The 21946-nt window shown below is 37.2% G+C and overlaps 2 protein-coding genes across 4 annotated transcripts in view; both read left to right on the forward strand.

Annotated features, from left to right (window-relative positions):
- The first annotated feature begins 167 nt into the window (after window positions 1–167).
- Window positions 168–16985, forward strand: zfand4 (zinc finger, AN1-type domain 4). Of its 2 annotated transcripts, none has more exons than XM_026224304.1 (10): window positions 168–624; window positions 1101–1391; window positions 6989–7064; window positions 7729–7796; window positions 9247–9436; window positions 10289–10436; window positions 10892–11944; window positions 12268–12313; window positions 14127–14244; window positions 15937–16985. In XM_026224304.1, exons 2-10 carry the CDS (start codon window positions 1208–1210, stop codon window positions 16070–16072), a joined length of 2019 nt encoding a protein of 672 aa, XP_026080089.1. In that variant the 5' UTR covers window positions 168–624; window positions 1101–1207; the 3' UTR covers window positions 16073–16985. The 2 variants fall into 2 exon arrangements, with proteins under 2 accessions (XP_026080089.1, XP_026080090.1); XM_026224305.1 differs by having other exon boundaries at window positions 170–324.
- A 941-nt stretch (window positions 16986–17926) lies between these two features.
- Window positions 17927–21946, forward strand: part of marchf8 (membrane-associated ring finger (C3HC4) 8) — a 92742-nt gene continuing 88722 nt past the window's right edge. Inside the window, exon 1 of one of the 2 annotated variants that reach the window (XM_026224309.1) lies at window positions 17927–18324. The gene's annotated coding sequence lies outside the window, so the exon portion shown is untranslated. The remainder of the gene's footprint in view (window positions 18325–21946) is intronic. The other variant, XM_026224308.1, reaches the window with a different exon arrangement.

Below are 21946 nucleotides of genomic sequence, written 5' to 3' on the forward strand. Positions count from 1 at the left end.
TGTAGAAAATGTAAAATCTTCAAGTCTTTCTATGTTATGCACTGAAAATGCAACAAGATACAGTCACAAATTGTTGTTTGACGCTGCCAGGGTGACCGAGGTAACATCCGGGAGATGGAAGGGGAGATCCCGCCCACTTTGCATTTCCATTGGACGAGTGGTTCTCTTTTTCCCCAACCGCTAATGTCATTCGGTCTCCTCACTGTCAATCAAGAACATCACAGTAGGCTGCCTCCTTTTCAGGTTTTTGTATTCTGTTTTAATGGGGCCTTTGAGTCGCATAACGTCGAAACAAAAGCAGTTTCCGTGGCTCGAAAAGATAAGGTAACGTATTGACGTACAGAAACGGGAAATATGTTATAGGATTTAGAAAGCATCAGCGGCATCCGCGAGTACTTCGACGGGCTGCCTGTGCCGCTTTGCTAAAGCAGCTAGCGGCTACAATACAATTAAAACACCGTTTATTGCCAGTTTCTGTCAGATAACAGTTCAGAGACTGGGGGGTCGGTCGCTTTTACCTTCTGGGTTAACTATCTAGTTTTTGGGTTGTGTTGTTGGTGTAAAATCAGCCAGGACTCTCTCAGATCCAGCTGTCCCACCCTGCAGATCTCTGATGCTGTCAAGGTAAGATGATAAATCCGTGTAACTGTTAATGAACGACTATTTTAAAAGTCTATAACCTAGCTAGTCCACTAGACTGTTGGATACTTCACATATTAGTCGACCTTTGGGGAAAATAAGTTGGAAAAGCGTCGTTTGTAGCTTTAAAACACTTGTTTTATTGTTGTTTAGACTAATTGTAAATAAACATTCTGATAACGTCCATTAACTTTCAGCACAACCCAGATCAGCGTTGATCAACAGAAGAGATAGCTAAAAAAAAGTAATAATAATAATTATTATTAATAAGCGATGTTATAAATAAGTATTAATAAGTATTATTTATCGTTATATGTAGTAATAAGCACAGTACATTTTTGAATTTCCTCTTCAATGTACTAAACAAGTTGAATTAATTAATGTCTACATATAATACTCATTTTCAAATTCACGTAATAACACTTTTTATATGCTAATTCACTGATTCTGATTCTCCACAGCCCCAAGCTCCACGCATGATGTGTTTGTACTGGCCACATCTCAGCCCTCACTCCTCCACCTTGGGCAGGGTTCACTGTCGTCTCATCCTGAGCTGTCCTTTGCAATAATGACTGACAAGAGGAACCCACCGTTTTTCAATGATGGCAATGTAGGTGTGCTGCACTACAAGCTGCCCTTCAGCGAGACCATGGAGCTGTTCATTGAGACCCTGACAGGGACCTGCTTCCAGCTGCGTGTCTCTCCGTTTGAACAGGTCGTCTCAGTCAAGGCCAAGATTCAGAGATTGGAGGGTATGTGTCCTCTCGTGACTTGGTACACAGCACACAGTAATGAAATAATTATGACATGATTACACACGTCAAGTGCCACATTTATTCTTAAATAATTAACCATTAAACAGGCTGAGCTCATATTTAGTAAGAGGTTATGAGGAACATTTCAGCTTTGAAAAAAATCATTGATCAGATTGAGTCTTCACGTGATTAAAAATGGTGAACATGTAGAACATCTAAAAATATAAATATTCCCCACATGTACAGACATTTGACACGATTAAAACTTAGTTTAAGGTGTTACTGTCCTTACAAAATGCTACTGTTACACTACTGTAAAAAAGTTGCTCACCAAGGCTGCACTTATTTGATAAAAAAATATAAAAAAGCAATATTGTTACAATTTGGAATACCTTTTTAAACATATTTTAAACAGAATTTTCAATGGTGATTTATTTGTGCAAGAAACATTTCTTCTTTTGATTAATGTGACGTTTGTTGCCAATTGTTTCAGAATTCTTTGATTACTAGAAAGTTCAAAAGAACCGCATTTGAAATAGAAATCTTTTGTAAAATTATAAATGTTTTTACTGTCACTTTGATGAATTTCTATCAACCAAGATCTGAATGGTATTGTTGGTTTGACCAGCGACTTCAAATATGATGGTCATTTTCATATAATTGTCTTTCTATTATAATGACCTATTCTAATGATTTTGGTTACTGGTTATTATTATGCATTACATTATAAACACACATTCTATTCATCTTAAACAATCTTTATCTATTTTAGTCCTCATCTCTGTTATGCTAAATGGAAACATTGGTTCATTGTAATAACAAAATGCACCTTAATTACTCTCTGCTGATTTGATAGTGATTTAGGACTATTTTAATGAGACATTAAATATCCATCATTAGTTTTGAAGATGGCTTTATTCCCTGTAGTCCGGGTCTGATGTTTTCATTCAGATTAAGAGCTTCAGAAGAAATTGAGTTGTTTATTAACATCCAGCATGCTCAGTAATTGCACTTGTTTAACAGATCCGCCCTTGCAGTTACAGATAAAACATATGTCTTACCAGTTTAACACATGAGCAATCAAAAAAAAGAGATGAGAATAAATTGCTTCTCTCCTTCCCCATCAAAGCTGCCATTGATATTACCCAGTAGCTAAAAATCATCATGTGGCATGGTTGAAAGAATAAAGGAGCTTTGTTAGAATGAAAGGTGTTCATATTCTTTGAATGAACAGGTTTTTATTTATTTGGTGGGCACAGCTATATGTAGTTTGAAACATTAAGCTGAAAATGAGGACTGAGGGTGCTTCATTTGTGAGTCTGATTGACGCAGTGCACTTCACTGATAAGTGTGAAATGAACGAGACAGGAAAAGCATTAGTTGAAAACCCAGATGGGACGTTGTCAGTCCAGACAGCTGTTGGGTCTTTAAGCATGCCAGTCTCAAGAGCAGACAGGTTTCCTCCCAGGAACATTTGAATGTGTAAGACAGCACCCAGTTCACCAGGTCTGACACTTTCCTGCAGGAGTTAGCTTTATTAAAGATGACTTTATCCGCCCTGTGGATTACAGGTGATGAATGGCCTAGTTGTAGTTCGGCTATTGTGGCTAAACTTAGATTCTCAGATACACGTCTTTGCATCTGGAGCTGAACTTGATGCCCCCTTCCAGGAATCAGACTAGTTGCGGGGAGAAGTATGAGATGGATATGTTGAGGTAATCCACATTTAAATATGAAATGTTTTAAATTTCTGTTTCAGATTAGGTTTAAGATTACGCACTTGCTGACGGTGTATACTTTAAAAAGCATGTCTCTAAACAATGGGCAGACCAAACACACTAACAGCTCTGTCTCACACTTCTGTTTAGAAAACTACCCCTTCTAGGAACAGATACCACTTTTGTGTTGCATAGGTGCATTCTGGTGTCTTATTGCACTTTACACCTGATAAAGGTACGTCTGTTTGCTTAATCACAGCCCAGTGCAGACGTGTGAAAAATGTAAGTGGTACACCTGTCATTATATCCAAATGCAATGTCTTACAAATGAACAACCATAATGACCTTGAAAAGGGTTTAATGGCAATTTCAAACTTTGAGGTGCTTTGTGTTGTTGTATTTTTTTGACCACTGCTAGATATAAAGTTGATAAGATTGTTGGTTTATTTATTGTACACAGGGGGGCAGATCTGAGTCATATATGTTCTGCTTATGATGGCTTATGAGTCGCCCTGATCTGCTTTTATGCATTTTTACAGAATTGATTCATTTGTTTCAGTATATTAATGGTTCATTGTTCTTTGAAGTTCTTTGGTTAAATAAGCTGCTTATTTGTGTATTAAATATTTCTGTTCAACAGGGAGCGTGGTCTTCAAAATGGCTTCATTCTAATTGGTCAGATGAGATGAACCTTTGGTTGCAGAACAACATAGCAAAATAGTTAGGACAACATTACTAGACGAGTCTTTAAAACATTTCTTAGCTAGAAGTAGCCAAGATTAACTTAAACTTAAAATCCCTTGATGGGTTCTGTCTCACTTACCAGCCATGGAAAAATAGGAGACAGCATATTTCTCATTTAACCTGGCCCTAAAAACAAACCCAGTGAAATTTACAATAACAGAAACATCAGAGAGAAATTAATAGAAATATATTTTATTGAGCATTGCGTTAGTTCAGGCAGGCCACGTTAGTCACGCTTGCATCCGCCAACAGACGGCTGTTCCTGACGTGTGCCAATCCAGTGTCAACACCCATCACATGCGGTCTATTTAAATTCCCATTCTTCAGCGTCTCTTCCATTGCATCGCTGCTTGCAATTTACTCCCTCCTCCAACCCCAACTCCACCAACTGAACCTGTAATCCGATATAACTTTGTTCTTTCTTTACAGTCACTTCATTGGAAGCAATCTCCATCAAGTTTCGTTTCCAACTCATGTCATTGTGAATTTTAATTATGTATACATATTATGGATCTGTTCTGTTCCCAAGGGGGTTTATCTTGCTGCTCTCCCCACTCTGTCCAAGCATGGCTGCATGGACAGGCGTGTGGAGTGTTGCTCAGAACATAACCATACCACCAGCACTAACTGTATGCAATATAATTGTCATGAATATACTTGACGGAAGTAGTCCTGATTGAACAGTTATTTTTGATCAATGTTATACAATACAATACAAGTTTATCTGTATAGCACATTTAAAAACAACTGGTGTTGACCAAAGTGCTTTACAAGGCTAAAAGAAACAAGACAATAATGACACCATAGCATTTAAGCACTAGAGAAACAATAAAAGTAAGATTAAAATAAAATAGGGAAGAAAAGATAGAATCAATGAGTCAAAGGATATTGAAATCCACAGAAAAAATGTATGTTTTCAGGGCGGATTTAAAAGTTGAAAAGCTTTGGGTGGATCTGATGTAGGCTGGAAGGCTATTTCATAACTTAGGATCGATGACTGCAAATGCGAGATCACCCGTTTTTAAGTCTAGTTCTAACAACATATAGTAAATCAGAGTCCCTAGATCTAAGTGATCTAGACTGAGAAAGCAGATGCAGTAGTTCAGATGGGCACTGTGGTGCCTGGTTCCGTAAAGACTTAAAAACAAAAAACAAAATTTTAAAATCAATTCTTTCTAAATTGTATTTGATGGGTAGCCAATGAAATGAAATCAGAACCCGTGTGATGTGATCACTTTTATGCTTCCCTTTGAGGAGCAGGGCTGCGGCATATTGAACTAACTGTAAGCGTGTGACACATGTCTGAGTGGCACCAATGTACAAATAGTTACAATAGTCTAGTCGAGATGTTACAAATGCATGCATAACTTTTGCTAAAAGACAAAGATGATAGAAACAAGACTTAACTACAGAACATATCTGCTTATCAAGTTTAAGACCGTTATCAAGCAAAACCCCCAGATTCCGAACGCAGGTGGTACTGTAAGGTTACAGAGTATTGAGATCAACAACATGAATGCTGTGATCATTTGAACCAAAACAAGATAATTTCAGTCTTACTCGCATTAAAACTCAAAAATTACTAGCAAGCCAGAGTTTCAGTTCTTCTAAGCAGTCTTATATACGCTTAAAGGCAAGCTTATCGTCACACTTTATAGGCAGATAAATTTGTGTGTCTTCAGCGTACAGATGAAAAGATATCCAATATCTAGATTAAACAGAACCCAAAGGTTGCTTGTAGAGATTAAACCGTTCCGGACCAAGAATAGAGCCCTGAGGGACACCAGAACAACAGAACTGTTTATCAGAGGAAGAACTGTGCCCGAGGCAGACAGAGTAACTTCTGTTTGTCAAATATAAATAAACTATTTAACAAGCGAACTAATATTTTTATTCAGCAAGGACACATTAAATGATCATAAGTTACAGTAAACACATTTATTGTGTTACTAAAGATAGGTAATTCAACAGTTAATAGTCTAATTCAACTGAAAAATGTATCATGGTTTGCACAGAAATATTTAGCATTACAACTGATTATAACAAGAAATGTTTGTTGAGCAACAAATCAGCATATTAGACTGGTTTCTGAAGGATCATGTGACATTGAAGACTGAAGCTGAAAATTCAGCGTTGCCATCAAAGCAATACATTCTATATTAAATATATTAAAATTAAAAACATGATTTTACATTGTAATAACATTTTACAATATTACAGTTTTTAATGTATTTTCAGTCTAATAATTGCAGCCTTGGTGGATGTAAGATACTTTTTTGCAAAAACATGAAAAAACAATCTTACTGACTTCAAATGTTGGTGAAATCATTTAAATCTCAAAGGAATACATTACTGAGAAGTGGAAGGTCAATCATCATGTACTCGGCCTTGCATTCTTCAAAACCCGCACAATTTTATAATTCCTAAAGTTGGGATGGAAGCTGTCAGGCTTTTAGAAGAACAAAAGATCACCATAAAGTATGAAGATAGCTGTCCCAAGTTTTTTGTGTGTGTGTGCAATTATATCCCTTAAATCTCAGGCCAGTACATTTAAATACATCAGGACACATAATAGCACGTTTTTGTGGGTTTCCTGATCATTGCACCAGATTTACAGTTTTCGTCCTAATCCTTGTTTAGTTAGTTTTCCCTCCACTATGACACATACAGATTCTGTACTGAGCTAAAAGCCCAATTTGGATATCTTTATTTTTAGTTATCTTTGAAATCTGTGCCTTTTAAAAATAATCCAAACCATTTTGTAAAGGGAGTGAAAGTTATGAAGGTCACTGGACATTGATTTTTTTTTACTGCTCATAGGATGTCAAAGGCCAGGTTTTATTTCCTCTGCTTCTTTTTTTCTTTCTGTACGCTTTCTATTTCCCTCCAATGATTGCAGTTCAGAAACACTCCATTTGGTCAACCATTTACTGCAGTCAAATGCAGTAAATGCATTCACCTTATGTTCCTGTTATTCTCGAGTTACTTCTTTGTTTGTTCTTTTGTCTGACATGCTTTTAGAAATCGATAATGCTCTGACTTAACCTGTGCATGTGGTGGAATGTTAAGTTTAGTTTGCATAATTAAAAGAAGGTTATATATATTCATTTTATGACATTTCTTCATTCACAGGCATCCCGGTCTCTCAGCAGCATTTGATATGGAATGGTATGGAGCTTGAAGATGAGTACTGCTTGCATGATTACAGGTGAATTTTGTTTTTTTAATTTACAAAGCCGGATGCAGGAAGTTATATTATGGGAAGTAAGCTTAACTTCCACATTATGTTGCTTTGAAATCTTTTTTTTTTTTCTTTTGTGGAACAAAAACAGATGTCCAAGCTGTTTCTTCCCATATTGTGATCAGGGGCTCATCAGCAGCATAGTCAAGTATCAAAAAAGTAGTTTATAATATGACTCTTGCTCTATATTTGATGACTTCTGAAGCCATAAGATTGCTTTGTATGAAGAATAGAGTGATATTTAGGTTGTTATTCTTGGAAAACCTGTACCCCATGGTTCTTAAATCTAATTTGCACTTGAGCAGCTTGGACGTTCTTCAGAAAACATCTTTTTATGTTCCGTGAAAGGAAGGAAATCATTTGAAAGGTTTTGGGGAAGTGAGTAAATAAAGACAGCGTTTGCATTTTGGGTGAGCTGTTTCTTTAAAGGCAGTCAGGCTGGCTCAGTCTGGAGGTCACAGATGGTGGATTTGTCATGAATTCTTGTCAGTTAATGTTCCACATGGAGGATTTCTGGGAAGATATTGTGGGGCTGGATGGCACTCATTTTGCTTCACATGCAAATATTTCTAAAGGCAGAACTGTATAGTGGTGGTTTCGAGTTTGAGTTTTCTTGTGGTTGTGTTTTCAGCATCACAGAGGGCTGCACTCTCAAGCTGGTTCTCGCCATGAGAGGAGGGCCTGTAAACACCAGACGAGGTGCGTTTTCTCCACCGACTGGGATTGTCACTGTTGAAAATGTTAAACCTGTCATTCTGAACCCCAGGTTAATTTAATCCTGGAATATCTTGGTCCTTATTTCACAGTGTTTATACTTTACCCTGGGATAGTAATTCATTCTGAGTGCTTTAGAAAACCCTATTTTTATCTTATTAACATGATCATAGGAGTGCAGCAAGCAGTATGTTTAAGACTTGCTTGTTTGTCTGTAAAAATGTCATCATAGGTCTGCTCTGTTTGTCTTAACTCTATAAAGCTGTAGGTATTCTATTGGATACATGGCATCTTTTCTAAGGTATCTACATCATTAACATGATCAGGACGTACCATAAAACTCTCTACCCCCCAGTGGGTTATTTATGCTCCTCAAGAAGTAGAAGGACTTTTAAAAGTTGCAATGTAATTAACGTAGCAATAGATAATTTATTTCCTGTCATGGCTTACGTCTTGAATGAAAAAGAAAAAAAATGTTTGGGTTGGGACCTGGTTCAGTCCATCAGTTGTTGATTTGATGGAGGCAGGTCTGAACACAAGCTTGCAGTCAATTGTTAGAAAAAGGCAGGTTTAAATGTACTAAAGGATTGGAGAAGTCCGGCATACTTCACCAGAGACAAGTTTGTTGGAGGATCAATTTTTATGAAAGTATATCAAATAAAATAAACAATTTGATGATTAAAATAAAAAAATGAAAGAAAAAAAACATATGCGTGGATATGTTGTTGAATACTATTTTGAGCATAAAGATAAAAATGGATATTTCCAATAAAATGTACATTTCATGTTATAATATAATTTCCAAAATGTTTTGTCTCCGTTATAAAGTCTCCGTTGGCATTGAAAAATGAAAAGTTTCCTTTGCCAGCAAAATTTTTTTAATAAATATTAAAGATTGTAAATACATTACATTTTTGAACAAAAAAACATTTTTGAATGTGTGTGTGTGTGTGTGTATATATATATATATATATATATATATATATATATATATATATATATATATATATATTTCTGATTTCTATTAGATTTTTCTTTCAAGGGTAAATGTTTTGGAAATATTATAAAGTCTATTCAGTGCTACATTTAATGTGCTTGCCAATGCTCTTAGACGCTGAAATGAAATGCAACACATGGAAGTTTCTGCGACTGTACAAACCACATTAATATTTAATGAGAGAACCACTGCGACGGTTTATGATTGGCTGTGGAAAGTCTTGAGTGCTACTGCAATAAAGGGCTGCAACAATTCAGTGCAAGCTGGAATTGTTGCAACTTTCTAATCCCTCCTATGTGACATTATGCATTGGTTTTGAGGTCAAGGAGAAAAAAAAGTTGCTCATTACCATTCCAGGAAGTGTGCAGGGACACAGTTAGTTACCAGTCTGATATTGATTAGTATGACCTGCATCCTGTTTCTTCTCATTACCTGCAGTGACAGTGACGGATGACTCTGTGAGGGATATCACTGACTGCCTTGGTGCAGGGAGAGAGGAGATGTGGGAAAAGTCTCTGCCTAATAAACAGGTCACCTTCCTGGTGTACCGTGAGGGAGATCAGCTCAATATCTTCCGCGTGGTGGATAGAGGAGATGGAACTCTCACACCTGTGTCTGAATCATTGAGGTCAGTTCAAAGAAGAGAAATAACTTGCCAAGAGGAACAACTCCGTTCACACACTGCACTCTGGTTTCCTTTTTTAGAAGGAAGCAGATGATTGTACAGTTTTCGTGTGTCATCTTGTTTAGCCAATGAAGACATGCATTAGCATTTACTGACAAGCTTAACAGTCTGTAACATCTGCATCATTGTCATCACCAAACGGAAGTAAAAAAATAAAAAAATAAAAATGATTTCCATAAATTATGTAAATTAAAAATAATTTGCCTTTGACCTCATATAACCACAGAGACACTAATTATTTACTAAGCGTTGAATGAAATTTTAACAAATGTTAATTAATATGAATTCTAACAAACATTGCAAGTCAGCAAACACCCAGAACACTCTTGCAACACTCTTGCAACTAAGTTGTTAACATAAGTATGTTTGCAATTCTATTTTGACACAGAATAACACACTTCACCTTTCTAATATTTCGATTTTCTAATGGGTCGACTGATATGTGACGCATACAACCTTTTCATCAGAAACTAAACTTGGTTAACCATCTGCAGAATGTTATACAGAGAAAATGAAACCAATAAGGGCTTCCTTCCTTTGTTTTAAAAGTTTGTTTTTCTAATCATTTGGGGGAACTGCAGTGCTGTATTCAGCAGGTTTTCCTTCATTAACCACAGACCATTCTGGTTAGATAAAACCTAATCATGAATCCCTGAGCCTTTTCAACAGCTGAGAGACGTTTCATGAAACAACTACTCAGTTTAAAGATTCAGTATGCCATTTATTCATTCAAGGAAAATGAACAGCACTGTTAAGCACAAATAATCGAAGAGTTCACCTATGCATGGGTTTCAGCGGCGCCTCTGTACACAATGTGTACGCGGAGGAGGAGGAGGAAACGGAGAGTGGAGCTTCAGAACAGCAGACGCTGGAGAACTCCATCACAATGAGCAAGATGAAGCTGCTCAAGGCCAAGATGGAGAATATGAACCTTAACAAAAAGGTACAACAGAATAGACAGACTAGACATGCTCTTAATCTTTTTTTCATTCCTCCTTCGCATATTCGAACAAAATCCTGAAATGCATGGACCTCCTTACTGTCAACCACATCTGATTAAATTTGTCGGTGGAGCGCTATGGAAGTGCGCTCAGTTCTCCAGCTGGCTTGAGGGAGTGCCGCCCATCCCACACTGTGTCTGATTAACCGGCACAGGCATAACTACAAGCTCAGCAGATTGGCACATGAAGTTAATTATTCACACTCAACTATGCATAGGTGTCAGTAGACAAGTCTTAGTGGCAGATATTTGTTTTTCTATATCTAGGAAACCATTATTGTTATTGCTTACGCATTTTTCATACCACATATGTGATTTGGTCATATCGCCCACTTTTGATCATATCTGCCATAACTTTACTGTCTGTGCGGGTGATTGTTTTCTTGTGTCTTTGTCAGCCCAAGAAGACTGCCAAGTTAAAAGTCAGACCTCCAGTGGGTCCGCGGCCCTGCAGCGGTTCGCTCGGCTCTGCCCGACACCATCGAATGTTTCGCGTCCTTCCTCAGATAGGCCACGCTTCTCCAGCACATCTACCTCCGATCGGCGATCAGCAGCAGCCTGCAGTTTCATCCCCGGCTGCTGGTTCCTCCAGCCAACAATTCGCATCTCTCTCGAGTCTCACTTCCTCCAGCCATGCTTATCCTTCCTCTTCAGCTTCTGGCGTATATATGCTCCAGGCTGAGGAACCATGGGATAATCCAGTGCCCAGGAAGATCAGACTCCCTCCCAAAGTGTCCAGGCTGGATATGAGAGGGCCTAAAGTCATGCGAGACTGTGTGTACCCACCTGTATCACTTCTGTCCAATTCTGGAGTTCAAGAGGAGGTCGATCTCCAGGGCGACAGACTAACGGTAGCCGAGAACTCAGCGGTGATAGAGCCGCCCAAAGCTGTACCCTTCAATCTTCCCGAGCCTCTGAGTCTGGACATATCCACTCAGCGAGAGCGAGGTTTGAACTCTATAACTGTCCCGGAACCCAACACTGCTGCTCCTCTTCTTTCCCAAGCCCTCAACTCGAACTGGCTGGCGTCCCAATCTGACCCTCTCACACCTCCTCAAATGCCACAGCACTTTGAATTTACAGGTTCCTCCAGTCCATCCCAAGCTCTCCTCAGAGCTAGCAACAGCCCGTCGGTTCCAGTCAGCTCCCCGTCACGGACCACATCTGTCTGTGGGCTCAAAGTCGATAAGCATTCGGAGGTGATTTCCAAAAGCGAGGCCCGAGACATCACGAAGATGGCTAATAAAGCGACTAAAGAGCCACTGGGTTCAGTGAGCAACGCAGAGCTCCTAGCCTCCCTTGCAGGCGGTGGTGGTCAAGAGGCTCTGGCTGGTCCCTTTGCTCTGGGCAGGTTATGTGCCACAGCCGCCCCCCTACCAACCAACATCCATCTGTTGCAGAAAGACCTGCTGAGGAGGATCTCCCCCCTACAGAGAGCAGCCGGCCACACGGTGAGTTTGTAACCTTGACTTATGCTGCTGCTTTTACAGATCTGCTGTTTGTACAGCTTCAAAAACCTGATGTTCATTTGATCTCTGCGGGCTACAAGGAGAAACCGTATTTGCTTTAACTCAATATGACATGCGGATGCTGTCGTGCAAATTAGAGCTACTTCTAGATTGTGTGTCCTCTCACGAAAAGACGCTTGCTGCACATTATACACCGTGCAAGACAGATTACAAGTGCAATTCATTCGTTTTGGCATTTCGGCTAATGAGAAGAGTGTTGTGGCAATCTCACGAATGTTTTATCATACGAAATCTTGCCGTTGCAGCCGTCAAGCTCATCAGGCGGCCTCTCCAGTTCAGTAAAGAGATTAGGTGAGTGGCTTGACATAAACAGTGTGAAATGAAGCATTAAGAACACCATCTCACAGCGCTGGCCCGTATCAGAGAGACACTTTTTTTGTTTTTGAGAGTAATGTCATTCGTTTTGTCATACTTTCCACTCGCCACTGCTTTAAACATTTTTACACCTGTCGTACTCTGTAAATCTTTAAATCTACTGCTTTAATGTCATGCTGCACTTTGTGAAACTTTCAAGCTGCCTCCAGCCTAGTTCAGTGCTAGTGCCCAAGTTGGATTGAATCCGGAATCTTGATTAATGAAATATTTTGAATATTTAGATTTATTTTTTATTTCTTCGATTCAGAAAGGATGCAATACATTCTTCAGAAATGACAGCAAAGACCTTTGAAAAATGGCCATTAAAATGGCTATTTTAAATTATAATAGTACAATATTACTTACTATTTTGCTGTATTTGTGATAAAACAAATGCAGTCTTTTGACCATAAGATCCTTTTTTTCAAAAACAGGCAGAAAACCCCCCACTTTTAAGTGTATTTGTGTTGAATTAAGCAACACTGTGATTTTACTTTGTCCTTTAAGATTATTAAAGAGGAAGTCATAAGATTAGTTGCATGATCCTTAAAACTGTATGAGAACAGTACACAGTGATTTGCTCATTTAAACACCAGTACTAGCAATGGCACAAGTTGCTCATTTTCAGTTAATCGATTCCCAGTTTCGATTAATTTGCTTCATTAATCTAACAGGTTCACAGAGATGTCTCTGTATGCCTTTATTACTCTATATTGCTATATTGGTGCATATAAATGAAAAAATATCACTTTTTTTCTTTTTTGGATTATTTAGTGAACAGCTATATGGAAAACAAGTATCTAATATTTTAGTTTTTAAAATATTAAACTAATTAACAATGCCAAAATAATGCATATATATATATATATATATATATATATATATATATATATATATATAGAATCCTGTCACAAATCTGGAAAATATGAAATTGTAGCTAAAGGTTTATTACATTTTGGGAACATTTTTCATCGGTCAAGCAGGCCGGGGTTTTAGCCAATGTTTGGCAGTCTCAGAATGCCACACACTGTCCGATTTATTTGAATGCCCAATACTGCAAGCCAATCTAAAAAATATTTTCCAGGAGGTAGTTTGATGGGTGAGGACTGCAGGGCGGATCTGCACTGTCTCACAGGAGGTGTTGCATTTTAAATTAGGCTTGCAAGTAGAAAATATTCACTGTCATTACAGAGAATAACTGCTGACTGAAACCAAGAAAAGGGAAATGATCACCACAGCTCAGTTGCATAGATAAATATTCACACGATCACTTGTTTACAAAAGCATGCATGCAAAATTACTCACAAAAGAGAAGCACGTCTTCACTCAGACTCAGTGTGATGCTTGGAGAGACTGCCTGCATGATTGTGTACTTAAGAGCCTGGATGATGCTTTTGCAACAGGTGGTCCTGATATATTTGGGAAATGTTCCCTGTCATTTTACTGCCAGTGTTTCAGAGCGTCTGAATGTTCTGTCATATCTGAGATTGTCATTGGCTTGTAAATGCAACAGCGATGGCAAATAACAGAATAGATAGACCAGCAAGTACATGACTGGAAATCCAATCTCATGCCCCAGTGTCTGGCGTTTTTGTCACAATGTGTGTCTTTTCCTTGCTCTTTATTTGTGTGACTTGTGTAGAAATAAACAGGGAGGTTCAAACACATGAATCTATATTTCATCGTCATTATAACTGTCTCTCTCGTTCTATTCCTGTGATTGTCTGTGTTTGTGGAAATGTTGGTTTAGGCACTCCAACACACCACTTGCCCCCTGTGAAGGTTCCCTCTGGAACAAAGAAAAAGAGTTCAAAGCACTGCTTCCTGTGTGGGAAGAAGACCGGGTTGGCCACCAGCTATGAATGCAGGTACAGCGCGCATCCCTATGTAGGAGGTTTTCATTCTTTTACAACAACGGAAGGGTTAATGTATATCTGTAATCTTAAAGGGAAGTATACACTTCATTTGGTGCATGGGCAGTGGCGTAAAATAGAGCTATTTCTGTTTGGAGATGACCGTAGTTCTGATATATGTCATGTGTCATTACTGATAACACCATCTGTGACTTTTCTCAGTTTCTCGTTCAGTTGTCTTGAAGCTTTGATCAAGGCAAAGTCTTATACGATCTGTCTTTGAAAAGGACTAAAAAGAAAGCTGTGGCTGTTATTCTCTCCTGTGCCTTATATAATCCATCCAGCTAGACAGACGTGAAATAATATACAATAGTATGATGCAAACAGTGCTTTCTTTTCAACATGATGGATTTGTTTGTTCAAAGCATGGCTGTAATCACTTTAAGTTTTAATAGATTAACAGTAGGAAATTTACAAAATATCTTCATGCAACATGATATTTACTTGAAGAAATGAAGAAAAATCTATAATTTTGACCCATACAATGTATTTTTTGACTATTGTGACAAATACACCCCAGAGACTTAAGACTGCTTTTGAGGTCCAGGGTCCCATATAGCTCATATGTTTGGCTTATAGCTTAAACTGCTTGATTTTAATTTCTTGCCTAATGTTGGGTGTTAATGTTTTAAATTAGTTTGAAATGACACATTTCCTGCAGTAAATATTAGCATCTCTGATTTAATTGTAGTTCGCAAAAATGATACATCATTCATCTCTTAGCAGATTCGTTTGAACATTTATTGTCAATATAATGTAATGAATTTTTATTTAATTCACTTAATTTTTATTCTTGCTGAGCAAAAGCCTACTAAGTAGCACATCTATTTTATCAATAATAATATTAAACCAGTTATGTTGACTTTGACTATAAATTCCCCAGCACAATACAGTTATGAAAACACAGAGGAACAATGCAATTGGAATTACTTTCAGAAGCATTTGTTTTTCAGCTTATGAATATTTTAAAGAGCTTGAACGTTTAAGCGGCAGATGCCAAAGGCGCAGCGTGTTCTTACAGTATAATAGACATTTTTTTTTATCTGTTCATGTGCATGAGAATATAGCTATCTTGGTAATTATGATTATTGGTGTGAATGGGCCGCTGAAATGATTCTTGAGCAGCAAATCAGTATATTAGGATGATTTCTGAAGAATCATGTGACACTGAAGCCTGGAATAATGACAAAAATGATTACACTTTGAAATATATTCAGATAGAAAACAGCCATTTTAAATGTTAATATTCAGATATTTTATTTCACCATTTTACTACATTTTTATTAAATGCAGTCTAGAATTACTGTTAAAAAAAGGCAAGAATTGTTTTATAACAAAGTTACTTTCGTAACATAGGTTACACAAGATAAATAAGCCATGGTGAAAACAAGATGCTTCAGTGTGGGATGTTTAGAAACAATTCCATTTGGTCTCGCTGTGAGCTTTTTTCTGTCTAGTTTTCTAACAGCTTTAGTTCCATACTGAAAATCAATGGACATCCGGATTAATTTCAAACACCATCCATTTATTCAGTTCTGAGGAAGCAATTTGAGTGCACTTTCTCTCACACAACTTAGAGGAAATATTGGTCAGGCAGCTGTCTGATTATTGCCGTTCTCATAAAGATATGTGTTATTTTTGTGTAAGGTGTGGCAACATCTTCTGTTCCATGCACCGCTACTCAGAAACCCACGACTGCACCTACGACTACAAAAGCGCAGGCCGACGCTTTCTACAGGAGACCAACCCCATCATAAGTGCACCAAAACTGCCCAAAATATGAAGGGTGTGAGAAAAAAAAAAAAACATGATATCCATCAGCTATTAAAAGAGAGAAAACCTTGATCACCAACCTGTGCTTTTATCACCATGTTTGCTTAAAAATAAAGTAGTGAAAAAAACAAAAGGGAAGAACAGTGCTCACTAATAAGCATTGCCTTGGGAAACACACCTTTGTCTGCTGTCTATAAATGACTTCATGCTAAAAAAAAATAAAAATCTATAAAAAACCCTGCATGTAAATAGTTTCTAAAAACCTTTATATCATGCAAAAAAACTTTTAAAGTGAGTACAAACTTTTAAATAAGCAAAATACACAACTACGCGTAACTATTTACATAGTTTTCTGTGTGTTTTACTTCTTCTTTTTTTTTTTTTTTTTTTTTTAAATAGAACCAACAATCACTTTTCATGACAAGTCTTGCAGAGATGCACTTTAGTAATGCTGAATATCTCTTGCAGAGATGGGGGTCTGTACGGGACGGGGGTGACTGTGTGCTTGAACTATGTGCCGTTTTGTCTTTTTGTAAGTTTCCTATTAGAACTTTCTCATATTTCTGACCCATTACTCCCCTTTCCTTTCTAGAAGCACTCTACTGAACACTTCTTATCATGGAAAATGCCAAGCATATGTACACTCGTGTTATAACAAGACTGTTTAACCTAAGTTCACTTTGAGTATGAAGTATATAGGCTCTGTCGGCCGTACACACTACACTATGCAGTTTGACCATGTAGCATTCTAAAGCAACTTTATAAGGGCTTGGCATGATAAGATGTGAACAACTGACTGTTTGCCATGACGAACCATCCTTTTTGTATCTTAGTATTTGAAAAGCTGTTCAGAAGGCAGCAGCTGTTTGCATTTTACTGTAATTGTCAGGTGATGAACCTAATAAAATATCCTTGTTTCCTTTTGTTTTTGTTTTTTCTTCACTCTCTTGTACTGCATTCTATGATTCAACTGTATCTTTCAAGCCTTTTTAACATTGCATTTGGGTGTTTATGTTATTGTTTCAGTTGCTTCGTCATAACAGCACTGCTCTTTGGGATTCTAGGTACTAGAATGAGTATATTGATAGTCCTGTCTCAACATGTTATTTTTAGATGAGTGCATCCACCTCTGAATTGTTATGACTACACCTTTTATTTTTTTTAATTTTTTTTTACCGTAAATAGTATCAAAGAAATGGTCTAAAATTTCAGAGTTCGAGTCTTGAACTAAAGAGACTAGTTCATGCAGCCAACAGTTGGTGTAAGAATGGTTCACACAGTGCTATATGAAAGGAAACGGCTGTTGCTCAAAATGGACAGAATGGTTTGTGCGGAAGCTTTTTAAATGCACAGTTTTATTGTACTGTACTGTGCCATTTCAATATGAATAACTTCTGTATTCTTCTATAGTATGTTACAGATCTTATTTTTCCATAAATATTTGTCCTGTGTCCTTTAAGGAAACGTGTCTTTTAATACAAGAATATCAAGATTTTTTTTTTTTTCGCTAGTTTAGTTTTACAGATTTGATGACATATCCACACATAAATGTAATTGATTGCAGTGTCCAGACTGTTGTACTTTAAGACTGTTTCATGCATGCACAATTCATAAACACAAGTATTATATAATAAACCAAAGCATGTTTAGACAATGCTCTGAGCACAGAATGTGCGGATAAAATGTGCAAACCCTTTCAAAGCATGACACAGCCTTTAGCTGTTTTCTCCTCTATCATTCATGACACATCATGATCATCTGTTGTGTTCCTCCAAATAAGACAAGGAGGAGCAGGGCACATCAAGCCCATCCCTGTACAATCAGGGCTCTTTCTTTCACAGTGATTCGAAAGAAGCATCTTTGAATTCTGTTCTTAAAAGAACTAAAGTGAACACACACCCTATATTGCACCATTTTTAACTAATGAAATTACTGTATGGACACGTGCATCTCAGACAATAAGATGTGAGAAAAACAAAGGGATCATCACCATCTCTCGCACGCAGAAAGTGCTTAACTCTGAATAGAAATGTAAGTGTAATTAATGACCCCACAGCACTGAATCAGCGGTGTATATAAATGATTAGCACTGGGGTAGACAGTAGTTCGCGGTTACGCGCATGCCCTCTCCGATTTATTTTCTTTTCAGCCTGATTTTCCACCCTCAACGCGGAAGTCGGTGGACATGACGCACGCTATCAGATGGGGACCGTGAAATAAAAACAAACAAAAAACATCGCTTGTGCAGACGGGGAAAACGAGGTAAGTAATTATTTGAGCGAATCACGTAAACGCGCATGAAGAGGGTCAACACTGCACCGCTGTCACTGTAAGAAAACAAAACACACGGGCGTCTTGGGATAATTTGCATATCAGGTTAAGAGTTCTATATTAAATACATATCAGAAATGTATAATTTGCGTGTCATGTCGTTCAGCATTGCAGAAGGCATTGGTTTATATTATAAACCGCGTATTGTGAACAGCTCGAGTGCCTTCGTTGTTTCAGTGCTTGCAGAAACACTGCTGAACAGCTGTTTTAGCATGCTGTCTTTGCTTTGACAGTGTTAATGATGTACAGAGTGTCAAAAGCCAACAGTATGGGTTTTCACGAGCATAATTGCACTTGGTCGAAGTGAAACTGTCCTGTTAACGAGTTAAGACCGATAACAGTCCGGAGGTCTGCGGCTGTCATCCCTCAAAGCACGTCATCGTCAGCAAAACTGTTATAATACTGTACGACTTAACTACTGCCAGTGAAAGATGTGTATAAAAGACTGTAATGTAACCCAAGACTCCAGAGAAAACTAGATCTTTGATCGCAGTCGCTCTGTTGGGTGCATAGTTCGCAAATCGGTTCTTTTGTACAGCTCTTTTCGAAGACTCGGTTCAGAAATGATTCTTTGAAGCTGTGACGTCATTTCTTCATATGCGACTTTTGCATTTTGTAAAAGGGTAGGTAATAAATAATAATGTTTGCTACTATCTAGTCTACTACTATTTTGACTGTATTTCGATCGTGTTATGTTTTTTTGCAAACATGATTAACCTTGTAATAAATTAATTGCATTTACAATTAACAATAACTTAAATCTCTCAGGTGAAACAGTTTGACATTTTTAACATCAAATGCTACATAAATGTGAGACATTTAATTTTTGGTAACATTGCTGCTGTATTAAGCTGCTACTGTAATGCACTCGAGTCCGATTCATGAAGAAAATGTTCAAGTTTTATAGCAAACCAAACAAATGATTCATCAAAAAGATCCGGCTCCAAAGAACGATTCACGAATGGATGAATCGGATATCGCTGCTGTCTAGTAGGCAGTGTATCCAGTGCGCGTGTGTTGCAGCAGGTTTATTGGATGGATGCATGGGCTCGATGCAGAATGGATTACAGCACTGCGTAAGTGCGTACTGTAAACATCATCTTGTTTGGCTTTTTGCTGGAATTATTGTCTGTGTTGGTATGTTTAAAGGGTGGATCAGTGACTGTGTATAATAAGACACATTCCTGGTCTTTCACAATTGATGGATGGTTTTGAGAACTGCTAGTTTTGTTGAGGTGTTGATGGCCATGGCGGTAAGCGCATCATTTTGTGTATACTGTATGTTTTGTTTAAATTTCTGTATAGACACTTCAAAGTCTTGATTATAACAACTCTATGAACAGTTCCACTATTATTGACCAGGAAACAATGATACAGTGTTTTGAGCGTACGTTGGTGGGGAATGTTGTAACAATATACAATTTTTCAGGCAGCCGTTTCAACCAAATAAATACAATAAAACAATTTTAAAAACAGAAAACAATATATATGAAACGGCAAACACGTACATAATATAGAATTTAAAATACGTTACAATTTGTCATAATAAAAATGTGACAAAATACTTTTTTATTTAAGGCAGTATCAAACTAGTAGCTATTAATAAACAAGCACCTGTTTTATAGTTACAAATAAATATAGGCCTTGTGACAACTTCCTCATTTAACCACTAACCCAGGTCTCCTTTCCTTGATTAAAATAATAAATCTCTTATAAATGATAAATAACTCAAGTAATAAGTGCAGCTTTTATACCTTATTGACCATTAAGATTAAGAAGTAACTTAATAGCGTTTTTTTTTTGTATTTGTCACATTGTCATTGTCAAGACTGACCTTTTCTACACCTTCCTATGATTTGGCAATGCCACTCTTATCTTTAGAACATGTCACAAGAAATAAAACAATAGATGGCTTTGTGGGCTAAGCTTGTACTTTCTGATCCTGTTTGTGTGTTTTTGAAGTTACATGAACATTATGTGGAAAGTGTGCTTCAGGAACGGGGGAGTTGCCTCCCTTCCAGAGAATTTCATTGAAAAGGAAGGCATTTCACCAATGTTGTTCATCCAGGAAGAGCTTAGTGACTGTGCATTGTATCAAGATTTGACTGTGACTTCCATGTTGTGAAATTGCATGTGTGTTTATGGTATTCATGGCATCTGTGTGTTGTGGTTGTAGTGAGTGTGGAGTCTTATCTCCGCTTATGTGAAGTTGTAAATGATGAACAGGGATGTTTTAATGGTAAGGCTTAATGAATAGGTTTTGTGAAGCAGAATGGTGCATGCATGGAGTAGATCTTGTTTATCCCACGGTATATTGTAAGATATTAAATGGTAGAAAGAAAATATCTGAAGTGCATCAACATAATACACTTACGAGATGGTGTTTTATCATCTGCCCTTTTAAATTAAAGCTTGGACGGTGTAATGACATGACGTTAGAGCATGTAGAAGTAACATTATGTAGGGGAAGATGCCCCCTTTAAGAACAATGCCCATTCACTTTTAAATCGGAAAATATTTAGATAAACGTTTAGCACGTACAGGATGATGATGGATCAGTCAATGTGTTTAGGAAAAAGATTAATATAAATAATAATACCTTTTTTTTTTTTATCTTGTCAGCATAGCACAACATTTACAAATATTTAAAGAGGCCATTGTTGTTTATGGGGTAAATTCCTTGCTGAACTTTTGCAGAATGTATATGTTTAAAATCCTTTGTATTAATGTTAAAGCATTTTTAAAGTGTTATGAATGTAAATCACCTATCAAATCAACTATTTTACTTAAAATTGCATTTTGAAAATGTATTTGAATAATCAAATAATCAGTGGCAGACAGCAGAATCCCATTAAAAGAGATTAATTGGAAGGGTAAAAGGAATATGAATACATATTTAACGGTGCATATTTTGATTGAAGATATGTCATAATAGCAACACCGTGCATTCAAATGGAATTATTGCCCTCATTTCTTTTTTACTCCACCAATCTAAAAATCCCTCAATAACAAATACACAAAATAGTTTATATTGAACAAAATGCAATGTATAATGCACAAAATGAACAGATCACCGTTTTCCAGAGAGACGTAATTACATCAATTAACCCTTGACTGTCAAAATCTCACAAATGTTGATATTTACATAAAACGAGAAAATGAAAAAAGCCACAGTAATTCATAAAATGTGATGAGATGAGATTTTTGTGACATTTATTGTTCAAATAAAAAATTAAGGTGGGGGTAAGATGTCATTTTACTTCTTTTTTTCTTTACTTCATCTTATGTGATGAACTTTATAGTGGAGCTTCAGTGGGGCACACACCCACAGCCAACAAACAGACAGGTTTTGGAACACAAACAATATTAGGCCTTTTCCCATAAGTTTTTGAAGCATGTATTAAAAATTATTTTGCATAATCTGTATCCAGATTCTGGAGCTCATATTTTAAGTCAGGGTTTCTCATTTGCATCCTCATTCAGAAAGGCAAGCCCCGCCCCTGGGCCTTCACTGCATGAAATGTTTATGATTAGCATAAAGATGTATGTAGCT

Source organism: Carassius auratus, chromosome 38 (assembly GCF_003368295.1).
Source record: "Carassius auratus strain Wakin chromosome 38, ASM336829v1, whole genome shotgun sequence".
NCBI lineage: Eukaryota > Metazoa > Chordata > Actinopteri > Cypriniformes > Cyprinidae > Carassius > Carassius auratus.